We start from the raw sequence: 23,374 nt of genomic DNA on the forward strand, positions 1-23,374 counted from the left end.
AGCTGGCCCCAAGCCGGGGTGCCTCCCTGTGTTCAAGGACCCAAGAAGTCGGACTCAACCAAACAGGGTGACAAGTAAGGCTGTCCGAGCTACAAAGATGGCGCTGGAACGTCCCCAGGCCACACAAGAGGGTCTGCCTCCAGTTTCAGCATAGCCTACGTGGGTCTAGGTTGGAGAAAGAGGGCAGGCAGAACACATGCCTGCATGGCGGAGAAACCCAAGTATGGTTTTCAAAGCTCTGATAAGCCACGGGACCTCTCCCTGGGAGAAAAGTGTAAGAGATCCGAGCAGAAAAACCCTTTCAAGTTTGGACTTCTGAGTGGCCCTTCAGCACCTAATGGATGGGGGGACTGACTCTGCCAACATCTCCAGCCACTCACGCTGAGCAATGGCCTAGCTGAAGGGGGGAACAAGCCCCACTGAAACCCCAAATACTAAAATTAATTCGAAAAAGAGGAAAGAGGCCGGGCGCGGTGGCTCACGCCTGTAATCCCAGCACTTTGGGAGGGCGAGGCGGGTGGATCACCCGAGGTCAGGAGTTCGAGACCAGCCTGGCCAACATGGTGAAACCCCGTCTCTACTAAAAATACAAAAATTAGCCGGGCATGGTGGCGGGCGCCTGTAATCCCAGCTACTCGGGAGGCTGAGGCAGAAGAATCGCTTGAACCCAGGAGGCAGAGTTTGCAGTGAGCCAAGATCGCGCCACTGCACTCCAGCCTGAGGGACAAGGGCAAGAATTCATCTCAAAAAAAAAAAAAAAAAAAAAAAAGAAAAGAAAAAGGAAAAGAGTCCAACAAAAACGACGAAACCAAGAAGACCGACAGGTAAAATTCCAGTCTAAGACAGCAGACCCAGGACACCTGTCCACGTTCCCGCCCTTTCAAAGTCGTTTCAAAATAAAAGAACCCTCAAAACACCAGAGAAATGTGTCCTTTCAACTGGGTCCAGAGAAAGAATCAACAAACACCAAGACCTGGGGAGGAATATGAACAATCCTCAGGAGAATTGAGGGCATTTCTCAAACTGCAGGCATTACCACTACAGCACCACAGTTTCTGCCTGCCCTGATCCTGTTATTTAATATTTTTCTTTAAATCACCTATGATTTACATAAATATTTTGAAGAAAATTTGATATCACTACAGTAAATGGAAAACAAGTGTTGCTTTCTCATTAATAGATGGTAACTATAAAAATAAACACACTAGGCCGGGCATAGTGGCTCACACCTGTAATCCCACACTTTGGGAGGCCAAGGTGGGCACATCACCTGAAGTCAGGAGTTTGAGACCAGCCTGGCCAACATGGTGAAAACCTGTCTCTACTAAAAATACAAAAATTAGCCAGGTGTGGTGGGGGGCACCTATAATCCTAGCTACTACTTGGGAGGCTGAGGAATGAGAACCCCTTGAATCAGGGAGGCAGAGGTTGCAGTGAGCCGACACTGCACCACTGCACTCCAGCTGGGGCGTCAGAGTGAGACTGTGTCGCAAAAATACACACACACACACAAATATAGGTTGGTACAAAAGTAATTGCCATTTTACTTTTAATGGCAAAAACCGCAATTACTTGTGCACCAACCTATAACAAAACAAAGTTTTATTAAAGACTAATATTACTTCCTGCTCTTTTTGTTACAATAGGAAAATAGCCTTTATTAGAGAGGTCTTTCAGACTAACACCAAATCAAGATTTTCTCTTTGATCCGATCAGGAATAGTAAGAACTGAAAAGGGCAGTTTGAATCATGGTACGACGAAGGAGTAGATGGTGGGATCTCACCATGGGTCTGATTAGCCCTTTCTCTGCCTTGCTTGAGCTTCAGCAGAATTCGAAATGGCTGGCAGTAAGGCTGGGAAGGACTCCGGAAAGGCCAAGACAAAGGCGGTTTTCCCACTCGCTGAGAGCTGACTTGCAGTTCCCAGTGGGCTGCATTCATCAACACCTGAAATCTAGGACGACAGGTCATGGACATGTGGGTGCGACTGCCGCTGTGTACAGCACAGCCATCCTGGAGTACCTCGCCGCAGAGGGACTTGAACTGGCAGGAAATGCATCAAAATACTTAAAGGTAAAGTGTATATTACCCCACGTCACTTGCAACTTGCTATTTGTGCAGATGAAGAATTGGATTCTCTCATCAAGGCTACAATTGCTGGTGGTGGTGTCATTCCACACATCCACAAATCTGATTGGGAAGAAAGGACAACAGAAAATAGTCTAATGGATGCCTGGATTCCTCGTTATCTCAGGAGTCTAAACACTAGAACAGCTGTCCAGTGTTGGTGATGCCAGTGGACTGCATTTCTGTGAAAAACACAATTTTGTCTTTTTGTAATTCTATTTGAGCAAGTTGGAAGTTTAATTAGCTTTCCAACCAAATTTCTGCATTTGAGTCTTAACCATATTTAAGTGTTACTGTGGCTTCAAGGAAGCTATTGATTCTGAAGTAGTGGGTTTTGACTGAGTTGACTGTTTTTAAAAAACTTTTTGGATTTTAATTGTAATGCAGAAGTTATAGTAACAAACATTTGGGTTTGTACAGACATTATTTCCACTGTGGTGGATAAGCTCAATAAAGGTCACATCCCAAAAAAAAAAAAAAAAAAAAAGGAAAACAACTGAAAAGGGAGTCATGACCTGTTTACTGCTGGGCTGACACCCTGTCTAAAATCATCTCCAGTGGTGCAAATGCCACCGAGCAAGCATGACAACAGTGGGGCCTCAAACCTGTCCCCAAACCCACTGTCTACAAACAGCCTTTCCACCACCATCTCAGTTGGAAAGAAGTTTATTTATTCCCCAAAATAAAATCCTAGAAACTCTCCAAAAAGGGTGGGATGGGGGGCAATCTGCTTAAGGAGAACATTGAGGAGGTTGGAGGTCTGCAAAAAGTAGAAGAGAGCTTGGGGTAACTTCAAACTTCCAAACCAGATCACAGCACAGGTGACGGGGAACGGAAAAGGAGGGTAATAAGAAGGGCAGCTTCACTCAGGAGTAAAAGCCACAGAAAGCACTGAGCCACCCTTTGATGACTGCAGGGGGTTCTCACAGTCTGCCTCCCCCACCACCACCTGCTCCCCACCTCTGCAACCTATATGCAAACCAGCCTATTCATATGCCTTGCATACTAGAAAAGAACTTAGAGTCAGCCCCGCCATTTGAAGTTTGAGCCTCTTGCGGGGAAAAGGCTGTACCCACAAACAAAGAGGAAACCCACACTAGGTACTTAGGAATCCAGTTATTCAGGACTGCACAAGAATGGCCAAGGAAGATCCAGAAGTTCACACTTGTGTCCTTACACAAAAAAAAATTTACTCCAGGAGGGATTCCAGGAAAAAAAAAAAAAAAAAACAAAGATGCCAAGGCAAAAAATGATGCAAGATTCAAGAAACAGCAGGACAGGTTTTCTGACCTAGGTTCTAACCCTGGCTCTACAATAAATACACAATCAGGCCAGGTGCGGTGGCTCACACCTGTAATCCCAGCACTTTAGGAGGATGAGGCAGGCAGATCACTTGAGGTTGGGAGTTCGAGACCAGCCTGGCCAACATGGTGAAACCCCATCTCTACTAAAAACACAAAAATTAGCCAGGTGTGGTGGTGCACACCTGTAATCCCAGCTACTAGAAGGCTGAGACAGGAGAATCGCTTGAACCTGGGAGGCAGAGCTTGCAGTGAGCTGAGATTAAGCCACTGCACTCCAGCCTGGGTGACAAAGCAAGACTCTGTCTACAATAAAATAAAATATTCTTATCCTTTGACTCTATAATTCAACATTTGTGATTATTTCTTTAAAATGAAGTTAAAGATGCAATCAATAACTTAGTTACAAAGATGTTCTAAGTGTTTCTAATGGGAAAATACTGCAAAAAAAACTTATTTTAGTATGATAAAATGTTATAATTGACCGGGTGCAGTGACTAATGCCTGTAATCCCAGCACTTTGGGAGGCCGAGTCGTGCGGATCACCTGAGGTCAGGAGTTCAAGACCAGCCTGGCCAACATGGTAAAACCCTGTCTCTACAAAAATACAAAAATTAGCAGGGCATGATGGTGGGTGCCTGTAATCCCAACTACTCGGGAGGCTGAGGCAGGAGAATCACTTGAACCTGGGAGGCAGCAGTTGCCGTAAGCCAAGATCACACCATTGCACTCCAGGCTGGACGACAGAGCAAGACCTTGTCTCAAAAAAAAAAAAAAAAAAAAGTTATGGACAGGGCATGGTGGCTCAAGCCTATAATCCCAGCAATTTGGGAGGCCAAGGAAGGCAGATCACCTGAAGTCAGGAGTTCGAGACCAGCCTGGCCCACATGGCGAAATCCCATTTTAAATTGAAAAAAAAAAAGTTATAATCATTCAAACTCATGTTTTTTAATATCTGAGATGTTGGAAGAACATCAAATGTGTATTTGAATGCCATTTCTGTATAAAATCAAATGTATAGGTGTATGTATGTGTATATACATGTGTCGAAAAAAAGAAGAATGCATAGATAAGCACATACACAGAAAAAGTCTAAAAGAATGACCACTAGACTACCAACAATGGTTATGTGGGTGTGGGAATCATTATGTGGGACTAGTCCCTTCTACACTACATAAAATATTTGTATAATTTTTGAACTTTTTCAGCATGTTTCTGTTTTGTAATAAGGCAAAACAAAAATAATGGTAAAAGTTGGCCTTGAAGATTACTTAATGACATGGAGTGAATTCATTCAAGAAGAGTAAACGAAAAAAACAGAATATGAAACTATAGATAGGCTGACCTTTCCTTTAAAAATGCGTATTTATGTGCAAACATAAAGGAGAAAAAAACTTATACAACAGCAATATAGAAATAATGATCAAATCTGGGCAGTATAATGAAATGGAAATTTATGTTTTTTCCCTATATTTTATGTCCCCCAATAAATCTTAGAAACAGAGTTAATAAAGTCAAACAGATTTCTCTGTTGCAGGGCTGCAAAGTATCTTTGAAGTGTTAATCTGCATTGTCAATGTCAAAAAACAATATGGCCAACAGCATTCCCAACCTAACTTGGCTATAGAACCCTTTCCAAAGATTAGTGTCATGCTCTTCCCACTGTATCACGTCCACTGAAGGGATTAAATTCTGGGAAATGACTGAAACAATGGCAATGTAACTTAGAAAGCCTTAGGGAAAAATCTCGGGGGGAAATCATGATTTAAATAAGGATTACTTTATAATTCTCATTTACACTCATAATTTAAATGAGGGTTAAAACTTCAGGAGCTCCTCATAGTACCGTTTCACAAAGCACACTTCAAAAATGCTAAATTATTGATGAGATATGCCTTAGGAAGTTTCGCTTATTAAAATGCTATAAAAATGCCAATTTTAAAATTGCTTGATGTAAGATAGGTTCCACCTACATTACTAAAACTGATATTGAGACAGGCTAAGAACGGAAAAAGTTGGAAAAGGAAGATGACTTGGTAAGGGAAGAGAAAAACAGAGGATATACAAATAAAAACAACTGTAGAGTACTAACTGCTACAAAAGATCCTAATTAGAACATAAAACATGTCTACCGAAGGTAAACTGGATCTTGGTTCTGATGTGGGGAGAGGGAGACTTGTGCACTGGCAGCCAGAAGAAGCATGGTAGAACCCAGGAAGGAGGCTGCCATGGTCCCACGGGGAGGAGGGAAAAGCACACTGCCAGGACACAATGATGCAGTTTCCAATGACTGGGACTCAAGCTCTACACTAACCTGAGCTACTACTTACATCACTCGCCTGAGATGATCCCAGTGGTTGGGAGACACACGGAGATAAACTTCTTGAAGGCTGAGAAGCAGTAGTGAGCAACACAGAACAGGGAGCCAGACCATCTGGGTTCAAATCCTAGACCTGCTCCTCAGTAGGAAAGTTACTTAAATGTCTGTGCCTCAGTTTCCTCATCTGCAAACTGGGAAGAGTAACTGTGCCTACCTAACAGGGCTGTTCTGAGAATTAAGTGAGTCAATATAGGTAAACTGCTTAGAACAGTGCCTAACACACAGTATCTTACCAGTAAAACCAATAATAACTCACACTTATTAGTCGTTGATTGAAAAGGTGTAAGAACTATATAGACTTGTAGCACCCTTGTTTAAATAATGATTCTTTTTCCCAGATGTTTGTCCTAACGCTTAACAAGTCATATTGCCATTGCCATTTTCTACTAAAGGGACTAAATTTTCATTGTATGATACAGTAGAAAGTACAGGCTTTGGAAGCAGGCAAATTGGAGTCAAATCTCAGCTCTGCCACATACTACTAGCTATGTGGTCTTTGACAAATTATTTTCTGAGCCTAAAAGACTTGTTTGTGGAGGGAAAAAATAACAATACCTATCCTCATAGGGCTGCTGTGAATATGAAATGTAATAACTTAAGAAAAGCAATCTTTTCTCCCTTAAATTGCTGGTGGAGTTTAAATTGGTACTACCCTTTGGGATTGGAATTTGGCAGTATGTACTAAAAGTTATACGAGAATACATTTCATTTAACCTTCTTTCACTTCTATGAATATCTGAAAGTTAAGATGCTCTCGGCATTACCAAAATAAAAAAAAAGGGGGGAGAAACAACCTAATTCTGCAGCATCCTAGGGGAATGCTTATGACAAAGGGAAAAAGCAGGGCCCAGCATGGTGGCTCACACCTGTAATCCCAGCACTTTGGGAGGCCGAGGTGGGTGGATCACCTGAGGTCAAGAGTTCAAGACCAGCCTGGCCAACACGCTGAAACCCCATCTCTACTAAAAGTACAAAAATAGGTCAGGCGTGGTTGCTCAAGCCTGTAATCCCAGCACTTTAGGAGGCCAAGGCAGGCGGATCACCTGAGGTCGGGAGTTCGAGCCCAGCCTGACCAACATGGAGAAACCCCATCTCTACTAAAAACACAAAATTAGCCGGGCGTGGTGGTACATGTCTGTAATCCCAGCTACTCGGGAGGCTGAGGCAGAAGAATCGCTTGAACCCGGGAGGCGGAGGTTGCAGCAAGCCAAGATCGCACCATTGCACTCCAGCCTGGGCAAAAAGAGCAAAACTCCGTCTCAAAAAAAAAAAGAAAAAGAAAAAGAAAAAAGCGGAGCACATACATGCTCATTATGATTACATTTTAAAAGATTCTGTTGGGTGGAAAAAAAGCAAGAAAATAGTATTGAGATAAATTTATTTTTACCTATTTATTTAGATATTCATTTTTATACTGGAAAAACAGCAGAAACACCAAAATATCAATAAATGCCATTTTATTTCTTCCTAGTGCTTTCCTACATTGCACTGAACTCCTTTCCTGCATCACAGAATTGTCTCTGATGAACACGTACTCATTTTATAACAAAGTCAGTTATTTCAAAACAAGAACATAAGTGTATAGAAAAAGAAAAGATGAAGAAATTAAATGAAATGCTAAGACCGTTTTTTTTTCTATTTTCCAAACTTCCTATAGTGTGGTTAACATTACTTTTATGATGAAAAGAAACATTTTTTAAAAGCATCCTCTCTTAAGCTTGTCCCTCCCTGGTTAATGCCTAGCTTTCCTTTTTAGCTAAATTTGTTTTTTGGTTTTTGTTTTGTTTTTTGAGACAGAGTCTCGCACCCAGGCTGGAGTGCAATGGAATGGCATGATCTCGGCTCACTGCAACCTCCGCCTCCTGGGTTCAACTGATTCTCCCTGCCTCAGCATCCCGAGTAGCTGGGATTACCGGCGCCAACCACCACGCCCGGTTAATTTTGTATTTTTAGTAGAGATGGGGTTTCACCATGTTGGCCTGGCTGGTCTCGAACTCCTGGCCTCAGGTGATCCACCCACCTTGGCCTCCCAAAGCGCTGGGATTACAGGCGTGAGCCACTGTGCCCAGCCGCTAAAATTCACAAAGAGTGTATTCCTTGGAAGTTTCAATAATACAGCCCCCAAAAACTTAAGACTGGTGGGGAAGAGTGTGCCCCCAAGAGTAAATCAGCTGTTCAGCTTTGGGCAACCCAGGCCTGGTTACAGCATAAAAGTATAAACACTAAAGCCTGCCTTAAAGAAGAGAGCCAAACAGTTCCTGGCCCACAAATAGAAAACCAACCAAAACAAGATGATAAAACAGGAACTTCCACTAAGGTACCAAAAGAGAAGGGCTGCTGCCACCAAAGGGAGGCTCCATAGCAGAATGCAGAACTTTCCAAGAGTGATTGCAAGGCAGTCCCCTGATTCCCACAGTCCTCTCAGCCAGGTCAGGGCTACAGACAGTGGAATGTGAGGGTTCCCTCACGTGAAGACAGGACAGGAAGAGGGGACTTTGTGAAGTGAACCCTTGAGGAGCTATGAGTACAGCCACACCTTCATACCAAGCTGAGGTAGGGGCTCGATGGCCTAATTCACGTGCTAAATCTGTGACCAGCAAGGGTACAGTGGATCTCCAACCTGGGAAATCTAGAGAGCCAGAGAAGCTGTGCTGAGTACTGGGACCCACGTGCACAGCCAGGGCAAGGAACATGCAGTCCCAGCCAGGCTGTGTGCGAGGGCCAGCAGAGGGTCTTCTTAGGTTCAAACAACAGTGCCCCCAGGCAGGCCAAAAGGACTCCAGCAGGAGGAAACTATAGGGGGATCTAAGTTCCTAGGCGCTGAGGAGTCACCAAATAAACTGCCCAAAATAAATCGACCAAAATAAAGATGCAAACTCCCAGGTCAAGGAGGCAGCAGGGATAGAACTCGGGAGTCTCTGAAGAGCCCACTGAAGCACCTGCAGGACACGGGGTCGGCTTTAACCATGTGCGAGGCTCAGGGAGCCACAGAAGAACAATCTGAGTGCCTCACCTCTCCTTCCTCCTCTTATTCCACTCAATCCAGAGCCTAGTGAAGTCAGACACAAGAAATCTGAGGGACAGAGAGGAGCTGAACGCACCAGAAGCGTGTCACACCACTTTTTCTGACACAGATGGTTGCCAACTACAAGTCTTAACTGGGAAAAAAAGGGGGGAAGGTCTTATCTTTGAATGAAGACTGAAGTGTTGATTAATATATTGAATTGGACACTTAATTTTTAAATGGAGCCTACATTTCAAGACTTCTATCACCTAAGATCATCACCACTTAAACACACATGTGGCTTTTACTTCCTATTAAATCCTGAGAACCTAGAAGACCCGCTAGCCCACAGGAGTGCTCAGTAAGTATCTGCTGAATCAGTTAATTAAAGCATAAAGGGTAAGTCACAAGGCCTGATAGCTTTTCATAAAAGCAAACAGCTCCCCAACCGAGTGTATTTGAAAGAGACAGTGAAGGTTGGGCGTGGTGGCTCATGCCTGTAATCCCAAGACTTTGGGAGGCAGAGGAGGGCGGATCACCTGAGGTCAGGAGTTCAAGACCAGCCTGACCAACATGGAGAAACCCCATCTCTACTAAAAATACAAAATTAGCCAGGCGTGGTGGTACATGCCTGTAATCCCAGCTACTTGGAAGGCTGAGGCAGGGGAATCGCTCAAACCTGGGAGGCGGAGGCTGCAGTGAGCCAAGATCACGCCATTGCACTCCAGCCTGGGCAACAAGAGCGAAACTCCATCTCAAAAAAAAAAAAAGAGACAGTGAGAGGCAAAAATAAAGATTTATTTGCATCATCTCCCACACACTGAATGCATACTTAAGAAAGAATGTCAGTAGGAACACAGTTTGCTCCTTCATGAGAACACAAAAAAAAGAGCCTCGGGAGTCAACGTTGGTGTCCATTTTAGCAGTATGCAGGGGACGAGGTATTCAGGTTCCAAAGGCAGGATCCTAAGCTGGAACGAAAGGGGAGAGTGCAGGCCTCAAATGACCCCACCAGTCCTGAGGGCTCACCCAGCTCTACAGTGAGACAAATGTCCACACCACAGGCTGACACCAGTGGACCTTAGGCTCATCAAACTTCTCTAACTGCATCTGGCCCAAGGCTCCCTACCAAATGTTTTGGATCAAACAAGAGTTTCACTCAGAGTAGCTCAGTGGTACAGCAGGGCGGAAGCAGACCACAATGAGCCCAGAACAGGGCCCCACCATGGAAGAGTAGCAGACTAATTGCACAAGGCTAAAAAGTGAAGGGAGGTGAGAACGGGGGAAAAAATAAGGAAAGATCACCTTTTAAGAGCTGGAAAGAAGGTGGTCAGCAGTTGGGAAGGCACACGATAGAGTTGTTGGATAGGTTATACTTTTGTATTTTTAAGAATAGGCTCAGAAGAAGGATCCAGTTAATACTACTTAAATCTGAGTAGTTACTATGGCAAAATTCTAGGACCTCCACACATACTAACTTTTCTCATCCTCCTTCCCATCAAGAAAGCATCTGAAATACAGGCAGTCTCACTTCCAGGCCTATGTGCTATACCTCTATACTCTGCCCTCTCACCAAATAAGGATGAATCCCCCCAGGTCAATAAGTAAGGAACCTAAAATAAGTCATGATCACTAATCCTACGCACTTTTACCCGGTCATAATTGCATGACTGGGCAGACAGCAATATTGTTTCAAACACTTGAAACAGGCACGGCAGGGTGTTTTCAACTGTATTGTGTCTGAAACTATATTGCTTCTTCAAAATGAAGAGTTTTCAACAAACTCTGATATGGCTGGCTCCTTCACACCATCTGGGCCTCAGCTCAGTGTCACCTTCCCGGCTACCCTTCGTGACCATGCGTGCTAAAGTGGTCCTCCACCATAACTTCGGTCTTTGCAGTTACCCTCTCATTGTCTTCATGTCACTTATCACTATGTGAATCTTACTGACTTGTTAGCCTGTTTGATGCTGGTCTCCTTTATCCTGCTTATTACTTTATCCTCTGTATATCAACAGTGTGTGGCTGATATGGGTACTCAACAGACACTTGTTGAATGGATGACTGAGAAAGGCAAGTTTAACACTAAAATACTATTATCTGCTAACCACAAAATGTGGGAAACATGCAGGTGGTAGGAAATGGCAAGGATTTCTCCCTGGAAACGGACTGTTATTCACCACCCATGAGGATAGGAGTAGGTGCACGTATCATCCTTCTTTTAGATTCTTACTCAGGATCAGAATTTTGATTTGCTAAAGGGTCCCTCAACTTATCTAAAGGAAATCATGGGCAGTGGCTCACACCTGTAATCCCAGCACTTTGGGAGGCCGAGGTGGGAGGATCACTTGAGGTCAGGAGTTCAAGACCAGCCTGGTCAACATGGCGAAACCCTGTCTCTACTAAAAATACAAAAATAGCCAGGTGTGATGGTGGGTGCCTGCAATCCCAGCTACTTGGGAGGCTGAGGCGGGAGAATCGCTTGAACCCGGGAGGCGGAGGTTGCAGTGAGCCGAGATTGTGCCACTCCAGCCTGGGTGACAGAGTGAGACTCGATCTCAATAAATAAATAAATAAAATAAAACAAAGGAAATCACTTCCCCCTCAGTGGATAGCTTCTCCAGAGAAAAATGTTAAAGCTGACACACAGCTTGTTCTAATGACCAGTCCTGGAAAACTGTGCCTAAGCTCTGTCAGCACCGTAAGCACTGAGACCAGGACCTGTTCATTGCTGCATTCCCAGCACCTAGCCCAGTTCATCGCCCAGAGGAGATGCCCAAAATGTTTGTAAAATGAGCATGTAAGACACAGCCTTCTGAGGAACGGCCATCCCAACAACTCTTACACTGCAGAAGCACTTAATTTTAGAAACAGGCCAAGACAGCTGCAGAGGGGCTCCAGGCCTATGCCTCTCCCTGGGCAACAGTTTGGTTCCCAGAATTCAACACTCACCACCATGTGCCATAGATAATAAAATATTATCTTCCCCACAGTTGCCCTGTATCAAATTTGAATACACTTGGCCAATATAATCTCATGGCTAATACAGTACAGCAACCAATAAGATTTCTCTTACCCTTTAAGTTTTTTATATGTACTCTGGCCAGCAAGGATAGATCAAAATGCTAAAAAACAACTGAAATTGAAGAATTCTACCATTAATTTCATAACCACTAGTTCCTGGCTCACTGTGTGATCCCAGGAAAACCACACTGCCTTCTTGAACTGTGAGCTTCAGCTACAGTCATAACGCTCTTTATCTAAAGAATAGTTTGGGGAAGATTAGTTAGTAGTTGTAGCATACTCTGGGACCAATGCATGAAAGATGCCATAAATCAAATTAATTATGAAACAAAGGAAATCATAAATATTGAAACCACTTCAAAACCTCAGAAGTTGAGAAGTGAGGAAGATTTAAAATTATGCCTGTGCGCTGATACTAACTCACTGTCAGACTATAAGACAAGACACATATTCGCAGAAGATTCATGACATTCCCAACAGATCTTTAATATTTGGAAATGTCAGATGTTTCTGTCCTCCAGCAGCATTAACTTCACATGGAGTATGAACAGTGACAAGCAATTGCAAAATTAGAGCTGTTCTCCGTTGCTGTACCCGTGCCTAACTGTTAACATGCAGTCTACCTTACCGAAAGTCAATTCCACACTCAATGTCAGTGAGAAAAGCCGTTTAACTGGCTGTAAAAATACTTCTCCGCCCCCTACCTGCTGACCACCGCTAACATGCCAGAAAAACAGCAACATCCAGCAGCACAGCTGCGCTCCCTCGCCACGACTTCCTAACTTCCCTCCACTTGAAAGCACTCTCATCAGTGTTTGTTTGTCTAAAAACCCTTCTTGGAGACTGGAGACGAAACACATCCAAGTGAAACTGAGAGGTCAGCTTCTAAAGCGGAGGCTGAACTTTGCAAGTGGGGGCGAGGGGAGTCAGTTCGGTCCCCGGGAGCCTAAAAGAGATGGGGCAAGATGAGGGGGACGGCCCTTTCCTTCAGCGCGACACACGCTCCGCAAAGGGCCCGGGGCCGGCCCACGAGAACACCAGGGCACCTGCCCACTTGCGGCGGCCCCAAGAGACTCCTGGGCATCGCACCTGGGGATACCAGGTGGGGTCGGGGCGGGCGGCGTGGCTTTGTCCCCATTCGCCCCTCCAGGCCGAAATGGGGGCGGTTTCCGCTGACCCCCAAGACCAGGAACTAGCAGGGTTCGGACGCGGGTCTGGCAAACCCGAAGGTAAAACCTCCGGCAAACCCGAGGGTCCCCGCTGCCCCAGCCTCCTCAAAGAGGTGCCTAGGATGGCGTGTAGGGGGCAGCCAGGATGGCGGAGGCCGGTACTCACAGAGCCCACTGGAGCCGGTGGTGGTGAACATGGTCCCGCCGGGCTCGGAGCCCCCGAGGGGGTCGGGGGAGGGGAAGCTGAGGTACGAGCCCCAGCGACCGCGCAGGCGCACTACTGGCGGAGCGACGAATCCGGCGCCGCGAGGCCACTCGCCGCTGACGAACGGCGCATGCGCAGCCAGGGGCGTGCGCCCCCTGGGACAGCGCCTTCCTTCCTGCCGGGGAAGGGAAGTGCGTCCGTAGGGGAGGGCCCACCTCTCCAGGTTGAAAAGACGGCGGTCAGAACCGCCTGAGGTAAAAGCGGGTGGCACTGGGGCAGCGGAGGCGTAGCTCCCGAGAGCCTCACACTTGTGCTTAGTGCCGCCTCACACTTGTGCTTAGTTCCGCCTCACACTTGTGCTCAGGACCGCCTCACCCCTGCTGAATCCGCGATGGCCGCGGATTCCCCTGGATTGCCGGCGCTGGGCAGGAGCGCCACCTCTAATCTCTCCCGAGACTGGACGCCCGGCGCCTTCCACGCTCGTTGTGTCTTTCCGGGCGGTCCCTCGAAGCTGGCTACCCCTCGGGCTGTTGACTGCAGTGGGATCTGGTCACTCAGATGCGGATAGAGGGGTACGGGAGCCGGAGAGGTGGAACAGGTCCTTCCGGGTGCGGAGAGCTGGGCCATCCAGCCGTCTCTTTGTTCCCGCGTGGGTCCCGCGCGGAATCCCCACCACCGGCGCCGAGTGTCGTGGTCCCGGGAGTCAGCACCCTGCCCTCCCCGCCGTGGTGGCGGGTGGCTGGGGGTCCCCGGCGCGGCGAGCCCGGCGGAGCGACCCTGCGCTTCTGCCCTGGCGAGCTTCCGGACTCAGGCCATTTAAATTTTTTCCCCCAGCAGAATGAAGTTACTCTTTGCCAAAGTCACGGTTTTTAAATGAGTGTGAGCCTGAAAACATATGCAGTCGTTTTAAAAAGTTTTTTTTTTTAAGTTGATCTCGTAAAAGTGGAGAGTATAACAGTGGTTATTCTTGTACAGAAGAGAGTTAGTGGGGAGGAAGATGGGGAGAGGTTGGTCAACAGGCACAAAGTTACAGTTAGGAAGAATACGTTTTGGTATTCTCTTGCACATTTGGATGACTATTCTCAACAATAATGTTAACTTCAAAATAGCTAGAAGAGAGGATTTTGAATGTTCTCACCACAAAGAAATGACAAGTGTTTTGGTGATGGATGTGCTAATTACCCTGATTAGATGGTTGCACAATGTGTATATGTATGGAAACATCATACTGTACCCCAGAAATACATACAATTATGTGAGAATGCATATTATGGGGACATTGATCACACTACCCAGCTAAATGAAAGGGATAGGCTATGGAGTACTAAAAAAAAAAAAAAAAAAGGATTTTCAGTGCTTATAAGTGCCAGCCAGTGTGCTAAATCTGTGATTCGTAGATCAACACAGTCCCTACCCTCAAAGAGAGGTTCCAGTGGGCCAAAATGTTAACATTGATTATTTTTAGTAGGCACAAGTATGACTTTTATTAGCTTCTTTAGGCTTTATTCATAAAGTTCATTTTCACCGTCTTTTTTTGTTCATTTGTTTTGAGACGGAGTCTCACTCTCCCCAGCTGGAGTGCAGTGGTGCAATCTCGGCTCACTGATACCTCTGCCTCCCCGGTTCAAGCGATTCTCCTGCCTCAGCCTCCCAAGTAGCTGGGACTACAGGCGCCTGACACCACCCTGGCTATTTTTTGTATTTTTAGTAGAGATGAGGGTTCGCCATTTTGGTCAGGCTGGTCTCGAACTCCTGACCTCGTGATCCGCCCACCTCGGCCTCCCAAAGTGTTGGGATTACAGGCGTGAGCCTCCGGGCCCAGCCCATTTTCACAGTCTTGAAGTACATTTTACATTTACCTTTAGGTTCGTTCGAGTTATTTTTCAGGAAAACGACAGTCAAAAGGTCCTTTATGTTTGCAGAAGCTGTTGATGGGCTACACCCTGACCCATTAAGGGGATGCAAAGTCCAAAACTATTTTCATAGTAATGCTAAGCATTAGTTTTATTTTCTACTCTCTCAAGTATATAGTGGAGTTTTCCACTGTACAGTTGGACCACTGTACAGAGCTACATAACTGGATTTTCCACTCTACAGAGCTACATAACTGGATTTTCCAGTTGACTGATGCATAATGTTATGAAATCTTACGTGGATAAAAGATCAATTTGAACCATAAAATACACCAATAAACTTTAGTGTAACAGTCCAAAATGTTCATTCATATGGTTTCAGATTCCTCACTGCAATTAACCTTTAAGAAACTACCACTTGCTAAGTTATGGTGTAGTATCAAAAAATAATGTATCACCTGAAAGGCTATTAAAATGCTTCCTTTTCCAACCATGGGATGTATCTAGGTGAGGCCAGGTTTTCCTCATATGCTTCAACCAAAGCAGTGTATCCCAACAAACTGAAAGCAGAAGCAGCTATGAGGACCCAGCTGTTTTCTATTGAACCAGACATTAAAGACATTTGCCCGCCAGACACAGTGGCTTAGGCCTGTAATTCCAGCACTTTGGGAGGCTGAGGCGGACGGTTCACTTGAGGTCAAGAGTTTGAGACCAGCCTGGCCAACATGGCGAAACCCTGTCTCTACAAAAAGTACAAAAAATAGCTGGGTGTGGTGGTGCACACCTGAAGTTCCAGCTTCTCAGGAAGCTGAAGTACAAGAATCGCTTGAACCCAAAGGTGGAGGTTGCAGTGAGCCAAGGTTGTGCCACTGCACTCCAACCTGGCGGACAGAGAGAGACCGCATCTCAAAATAAATTAATACATACATACATACGTGCATACATTTGCCAAAATGTTAAACCATGCTATTCTTCCAATATTTTTTTGCTTGGGACAGTATAGTAATTTTGCATTAAAAAGTGTTAGATATGTTAATATGTAATGGGTATTTTTTTTAATCAACTTCATATATATCTTTTACATTTCTCAGTTTCAATTCCTACTGTGGTAAATACTCATAAACCCACATAAACTAAAGATCTGTAGTTCTTAATAATTTCTAAGAATAAAGGGATTCCGAAAAGTTTGAGAACTGAAATTAAAAAGTGCTTTAAAGCTTAAAAAACAAACCCTTCACTTACGTTCAATTCTATAAACATTCTTTGCAACTAAATGCAAGATGGTATGGCATCCAGACTCTGCTCATAAGTGTCTGTAGTGATCCATACCTTGATTGTACATCTACTCTGCATCCTGAGGACCTGAACATGCTAACTGGTGGCTGCAGATTTGTCTTCTAAGAAGCAAGAGTGGTCTGTGGACAGGCAGCTTCAGCCTCACCTGGGATTTCGTTTGCACTAGAAAGTGCCAAGCCCTACCCTAGACCTATTAAAGCAGAACTGGTGTTTAACAAGACACCCCAGGTAATTTGTGCGCACCTTAAAGTCTGAGATGCACTAGTGTAGTGATTCGCAGGGGGACAAATTTGACCTCCAAGGGACAATATCTGGAGACATTTTTGGGTGTCACAACGTGGTGGGAGAGGGTGCCACTGGCATCTAATGGGCTGAGGCCAGGGGTGCTGCTAAACATCCAGCAATACTGGGCCAACCTCCCCCCTCCTGCCCACAGTAAAGAATTACCCCACCCGGATTGTCAGAAGTGCAGAGGTGGAGGAAACCATACACCCGTGTAACTCATCCGACCTTTACTATGAATTCCTGGAACTCCTAGTGCATATCATTTCTGTTGCCCTGGCTGACATTTCCACCTTTTCTCTTTTCTAGATTTTATTACAAGAACTCAATCTGTTGGTCTCTAGGAATCACCTGTTGCCTTACTATGTTTTGTTGAACCTGTTTTTGAATCTGCTTTCTACATTGGGGAAATAGGTATACGTTTGTAAACCTTAGAAGCTATGTACGCTATAAAGAAATCACCAGATGCGTGGATAAGCTTTGCAGAGGTGAAGGGCTGTCTCCACCAGAGAGACCCAGAAGGAGTCAGGGTAAGCCTGACTCATCATGAGATCAGGTATCCCCAATCCACAGCGGACTTCCACAGTTCACCTTCCTAGGTAACTGCTCTGCCTTCCCAGGTAAAGTAGGAATAATATCAGAACTTACAGCATATTTTGAGGTCAAATTTGTAGAATTTGGTGATTTCATTTTTGTTATTACTCAACCTTTTATTTACAACCAAATTAATAAGGCTACTTACACGTAACAATGTGTGGACATACACATTAAGAGAATCATTTGCTGCCTAGCACTCCTACCTAGGTACTTTAAGAACATCATTGAGTGGATAGTCCCTCTGCCGGGTAAAACACTTTGCCACAATATCAGGTGAAATGATACCTCTTCCAGACTGTAATGGCAGAAGTAGTTATCCCCTCTTTTGTGCCATCATCATTCTTGATGCATGCCTACTTTATAATACTTATGCCATTGTCTCTGTTATTGGGTTTCTGTCTTCTACTGTGAAAGGGTGAGCCCATAAAAAACAGGGAATGTGTCTTTCAAAATGTTGTATCCTGCTCATTCTGATGTGAAGCCGTTGTCCTCCTTCAATAAAATAAAACAGCATTTCTGAGGTCTTAGCATCAGGAAAATCTCCAGGTGGATAAGGTTAAAGAAAAAATCATTCATGACACTTGTTCAATGTGGTGCAATAGTCTGTTCTCACACTGCTATAAATACCCCAAACTGGGTAATTTTATTATTATTATTATTTTTTTTTTTTTTGAGACAGAGTCTCGCTGTCTCCCAGGCTGGAGTGCAGTGGCGTGATCTCGGCTCACTGCAAGCTCCGACCCCCTGGTTCACGCCATTATCCTGCCTCAGCCTCCCCAGTAGCTGGGACTACAGGCGCCCGCCACCACGCCTGGCTAATTTTTTTTTTGTATATTTAGTAGAGATGGGGTTTCACTGTGTTCTCCAGGATGGTCTCGATCTCCTGACCTCGCGATCCGCCTGCCTCGGCCTCCCAAAGTGCTGGGATTACAGGCGTGAGCCACTGAGCCCAGCCAGATTTATTTATTTTTTTATTTTTGAGACAGAGTCTCGCTCTGTCGCCCAGGCTGGAGTGCAGTGGTGCAAACTCGGCTCACTGCAAGCTCTGCCTCCCGGGTTCACGCCGTTCTCCTGCCTCAGCCTCCCGAGTAGCTGGGACTACAGGCACGTGCCGCCACACTCGGCTATTTTTTCTATTTTTAGTAGAGACGGGGTTTCACCATGTTAGCCAGGATGGTCTCGATCTCCTGACCTCATGATCCATCCGCCTCGGCCTCCCAAAGTGCTGGGATCACAGGTGTGAGCCACCGCACCCAGCCTACTTTTTATTTTTTTGAGATGGAGTCTCACTCTTGTTGCCCAGGCTGGAGTGCACTGGCATGATCTCAGCTCACTGCAACCTCCGCCTTCCGGGTTCAGGTGATTCTTCTGCCTCAGCCTCCCTGGTAACTGAGATTACAGGCATCTGTCACCACATCCGGCTAATTTTGTATTTTTAGTAGAGACAGGGTTGCACTGTGTTGACCAGGCTGGTCTCGAACTCCTGACCTCAGGTGATCCACCCGCCTCAGCCCCCCAAAGTGCTGGGATTACAGATGTGAGCCACCACACCCAGCCAAGACTGGGTAGTTTATAAAGGAAAGAGTTTTAATTGACTCACAGTTCCACATGGCTGGGGAGGCCTGAGGAAACTTACAACCATGGCAGAAGGGGAAGCAAACATGTCCTTCACGAGGTGGCAGGAGAGAGAGGTGCCGCGTGAAGGGGGAAGAACCCCTTGTAAAACTATCAGATCTCATGAGAACTCACTATCACAGGAACAACATGGTTGTTCCCATGCTCCAGTCACCTCCCACCAGGTCTCTCCCTAGACACCTGGGGATTACACTTCAAGATGAGATTTGGGTGAGGACACAGCCAAACCATATCAGATGGTAAAGCAGACTTTATTCCAGAGGGCCATGGTGACGGGTAGGGGGCACTGCAGGGCCTTGCAGTGGGGAGAAATTGAACTCAACACCAACTCTACCAAGGACGTGGGGGTTTATAATCAAGGAGCAGGGTGGAAAGCGGCGCATGGAAAATTACTAAGAGGAAGCCCCAAGGATAAGCGGGTTTCTGTCTAAACAGACCTGATAGGATTCCTGCTGAAAGCAGGCCAGGGTGATCAGATAACAAGGGTGGTCAACCAAGAGTAGAGGCTTTTCACTAGACCCACTTAGCAGGATTCTTGCTCACACTGGGCTCTGCAAGGACAGAGAGAAAAGCCTAAGATTGGGCCTAGTCAAGCAGAGTGACTTTCACCTGCCTTTAGTACAGTGCTCTTTCTGAATAGCTGAGATAGACTGAAATTCTTCCTAAAAATTATTAAGTAGTGGAGAAGGCCAAAAACAACAAACAAGAATCACAAACTTCCAAAGTATCGAGCTGTGTACAAATGGTATCTCCTGTCCCCCCAGCATAGAGGTGATATCCTGTTCCACTTTGTGGCTGAGAAGTCCCTCTCCGAACCTCCAGAGATTCTCTGCAGCAGCCTTCTGGGGAAATCAGTAGATAATCACTAGGGTTGGTGGTCAATCCTTGGATAAAATAGGCTTCAGATGCACTTTGCACTGCTTCAAATCCACTTTCAACATATAATACATATAAACTAATACTTACTAGAAAACAGGCTGGGCACAGTGGCTCACACCTGTAATCCCAGAATTTTGGAGGCTGAGGTAGGAGGATCCCTTGAGGCCAAGAGTTTGAGACCAGCCTGGGAAACATAGGAAGGCCTCACCTCTACAAATACAAAATTTTAAAAACTGGCCAGGTGTGGTTGTGTGCACCTGTAGTCTCAGCTACTTGGGTGGATGAGGCAGGAGGATTGCTTGAGCCCAGGAATTCAAAGCTGCAGTGAGCCATAATCACACCACTGCACTCCAACCTGGGCATAGAGTGAGACCCCTTCTCTAAGAAAAAGATAAAAAAGAAAGAAAGTGGGTCTGGAATCTTTGAAAAGAGTAGTTAAATCTTTTCAATGATCCAGTAGTATTCACATTGGATGTTTACTCAGCAGGGAGCAGTTTGGAAATTCATAGGGTATTTTTGGTTGTCGACAGTGAATTGGGAGATATCACATGAGGTCCAACAGTGGCAGACACAATGCTGCACAAAAACCAGATTGTTCTCCATTCTAATCACCTTTTGACTATCTTGCCACATGCTAATTAGTTGTGTGAAAAGCCTGTTGGTATACTTTCAGGTCTGGAGCCCATTCCATTTTACATGTTGCTCTGGTCTGAATCCTTGTGTCCCTCAGAATGCATATGTTGAAATGTAACCCACAGTACAGTGGTGCTGGTAGGTGGGTCATCTGGAAGGTGATTAGGTCATGAGGACAGAGCTCTCGTGAACAGGATCAGTGCCCTTATAAAAGAGGCCTGAGGGCACTTGTTTTGTGCTCCCACCATGTGAAGGCACAGCTGGAAACAAAGAGCCAGCCCTTATCAGACACCAAATCTGCTGCTGGCTTGATCTTGGACTTCCCAGCCTCTAGAACTGTGGGATATATACATATATATATATTTAGACAAGGTCTTGCTCCATCACCTAGGCTGGAGTGCAGGGGCATGATCATGGTTCACTGCAGCCCGACCTGCTGGGCCCAAGCAATCCTCATGCCTCAGCCCCCCAAGTAGCTGGGACTACAGGGTGCATGGTCCCACACCCAGCTAATTATCTTTATTTTATTTATTTATTTTTTTTTTGAGACAGAGTCTCGTTCTGTCGCCCAGGCTGGAGTGCAATGGTGCAGTCTCGGCTCACTGCAAGCTCTGCCTCCCGGGTTCACGCCATTCTCCTGCCTCAGCCTCCGAAGTAGCTGGGACTACAGGCGCCCGCTACCATGCCCAGCTAATTTTTTGTATTTTTAGTAGAGATGGGGTTTCACCGTGTTAGCCAGGATGGTCTCGATCTCCTGACCTCGTGATCCACCCGCCTCGGCCTCCCAAAGTGCTGGGATTACAGGCGTGAGCCACCGCGCCTGGCCCAGCTAATTATCTTATTTGTTGTAGAGACAGGGTCTCACTATGTTGCCCACGCTGGTCTCAAACTCCTGAGCTTAGTGATCCTCCTGCTGAGGCCCCCAGAGTGCTGGGATTAAAGGCTGGGACTACAGGCATGAGCCACCGTGCCCAGCTTTGCCCTCCTTTAAAATGGGAGCTGTGTTATTTATTATAGTATTTCCAGCTGCATATTTGGGTGAAAAGGATTTCAGTGCAGTGGAACAATTACTGCAAAGTAACAAAATGTAACAGAACATTTGAGATACTTTTTAAAAGAATGAGAACTTCATTAAACTTCATCACTCAGATTCTTAAAACTATTTCATATTATTGCCGTCTGTTTCAATTTGGGTCTCTCCAAAAGCAGACTCTGAGACAAAAGTTTCAGATACAAGTAGGAGATTCTCCTGAGGGTTGTAAGCCCCAGGGCACTTTCAGCCTGCTCTATGCGTGGGCCAAGCACACCCCTGTATCCAGAGAAAGCCCTCAGGCAGAGAGACATGGGTGCTTATATGAGAATTGCCACTGAAGCACTAGGTACTTCCAGGGTGGACAAAGAGAATGCAGTTGGGACACCAGTAGCATTTCCTACAAGTGAAAAGAAGGCAGTGAGGCTGAATTTCCTAATCTCCCTATTCTCCTACCTCTAGTCCCAGGCAAGACGTTTTTGTTACCATGTAAACATCAGAGTGCACTTACACAAACCTGGAGGGTGTAGCCTACCACACACCTAGGCTATACGATATAACCCATTGCTCCCAGGCCATAAACCTGTACAACATGGGCCTGTACTGAATGCTGTAGGCAGTTGTAACACAATGGTAAGTATGTGTGTATCTAAACACAGAAAAGGTGCAGTAAAAATATGATATAAAAGATTAAAAACGGTCCACCTGCAGAGGGTAGGTGCCTTGCTATGTTTTGTTGAATCTGTTTTTGAATCTGCTTTCTACATTGGGGAAATAGCCCAACACCATCCATCACCATGGATGGAGCTTGCAGGACTGGAAGTTGCTCGGGGTGAGTCGGCGAGTGATTGGTGAGTGAATGTGAAGGCCTAGGATGTTACTGTGCACAAGTGTAGACTTTACAAACACTGGACACTTAGCCTGGCTGCCCTCCCCCTCCGCCACGCTCTGTGGTTTGCTGACACTCCTGTCACCGGGTGTGTGACCGGTTGCACCTTTCCCAGGATGTGGGTGCACCCTCAGCTTTTGCAGAGGCTCCTTCAAGTGGCAAGAAGGAAGTGGGGCTGAATTGCCTAATCTCCTTATCCTCTTACCCCTAGACCCCACCTTTCTACTTCCCCTCTACCCCTCCCCCTAGTATGGCCAAGGGATTTCCAAAAGTGTTGTAAGACAAATTATGTTCCAGGAGAGTCTCAGAAAGTCTGCTGGCAGAGTCTCCCCTATATTGCTACAATGATATCATCTATTTGTAGAAGCTGGGGTTGGTTAAGATGTTAAAGTGAGATCATTGCGCTGATCTGCCAAATGTTTATATCCTTCTGCCTGCTGGGGATGGAGTATTTGTTTAGAAGAGAATTTATTCAGTAATGAGTACCCCCACCAATGTCCAAAAATACACAAAATAATAACCTCTTGGGTTTTCTGAGCCAGCAGGTTTAGGAGGGTTTGCCCTGTGCAAACACAACAGGGGGACAGAGTGAGACTCAGGTGGACCCTGCACGAGGAAACCTGACTCCAAGGAGGGAGGAATGTGCACAGGAATGATGGGATCCTGACACTAATTTTAGATAGTTCTGATGTCCACATGTCCATCTAGGTGGGTTTCCTTTAATAAACCACTCCCTTTGTGCGCCATCCATTCTTCCAACTAAAACCTGCCCACTGTTGGGTGCAGCCCTGATCCCTGGTACGGAGGCTCTTCAATTTTAGTCCCTTGCAGTTGCTCTGTGCAATGGCCTTAACCAAATCTCCTCCATCAGCCACAAAACCGAAACATCTGCTCAATATCCTCTTGATTAGTTTATTCATCCATTTGAAGTGAATTTTGCAAACACCTTTCAGCCTTTTCTACTCCAGACTAAATATTTCTGTAACTTTCCAACCCTTTGATCATTCTAATGTTTTTGAATCCTCTCCAATTTTCCATATTATCTTTACATCATGGAGTTTAAACGGTAT

The 23,374-nt window shown here is 45.6% G+C and overlaps 1 protein-coding gene and 1 pseudogene across 4 annotated transcripts in view; one reads left to right on the top strand and one right to left on the bottom strand.

The window, feature by feature from the left end:
- Positions 1-14,548, bottom strand: part of UBAC2 (UBA domain containing 2) — a 182,734-nt gene extending 168,186 nt beyond the window's left edge. For 3 of the 4 annotated variants that reach the window (XM_063618965.1, XM_063618963.1, XM_063618964.1), the window contains exon 1: positions 13,172-13,339. In XM_063618965.1, the coding sequence (XP_063475035.1) occupies positions 13,172-13,202 (31 nt within the window). In that variant the 5' untranslated portion in view covers positions 13,203-13,339. Of the gene's footprint in view, positions 1-13,171 lie in introns of all 4 variants that reach the window. The other variant, XM_055244010.2, reaches the window with a different exon arrangement.
- Positions 1,830-2,283, top strand: LOC129463459 (histone H2A.Z-like; annotated as a pseudogene).
- Positions 14,549-23,374: the final 8,826 nt, after the last annotated feature.

The sequence above is a fragment of the Symphalangus syndactylus genome, chromosome 15, assembly GCF_028878055.3.
Source record: "Symphalangus syndactylus isolate Jambi chromosome 15, NHGRI_mSymSyn1-v2.1_pri, whole genome shotgun sequence".
Taxonomy (NCBI): Eukaryota; Metazoa; Chordata; class Mammalia; order Primates; family Hylobatidae; genus Symphalangus; species Symphalangus syndactylus.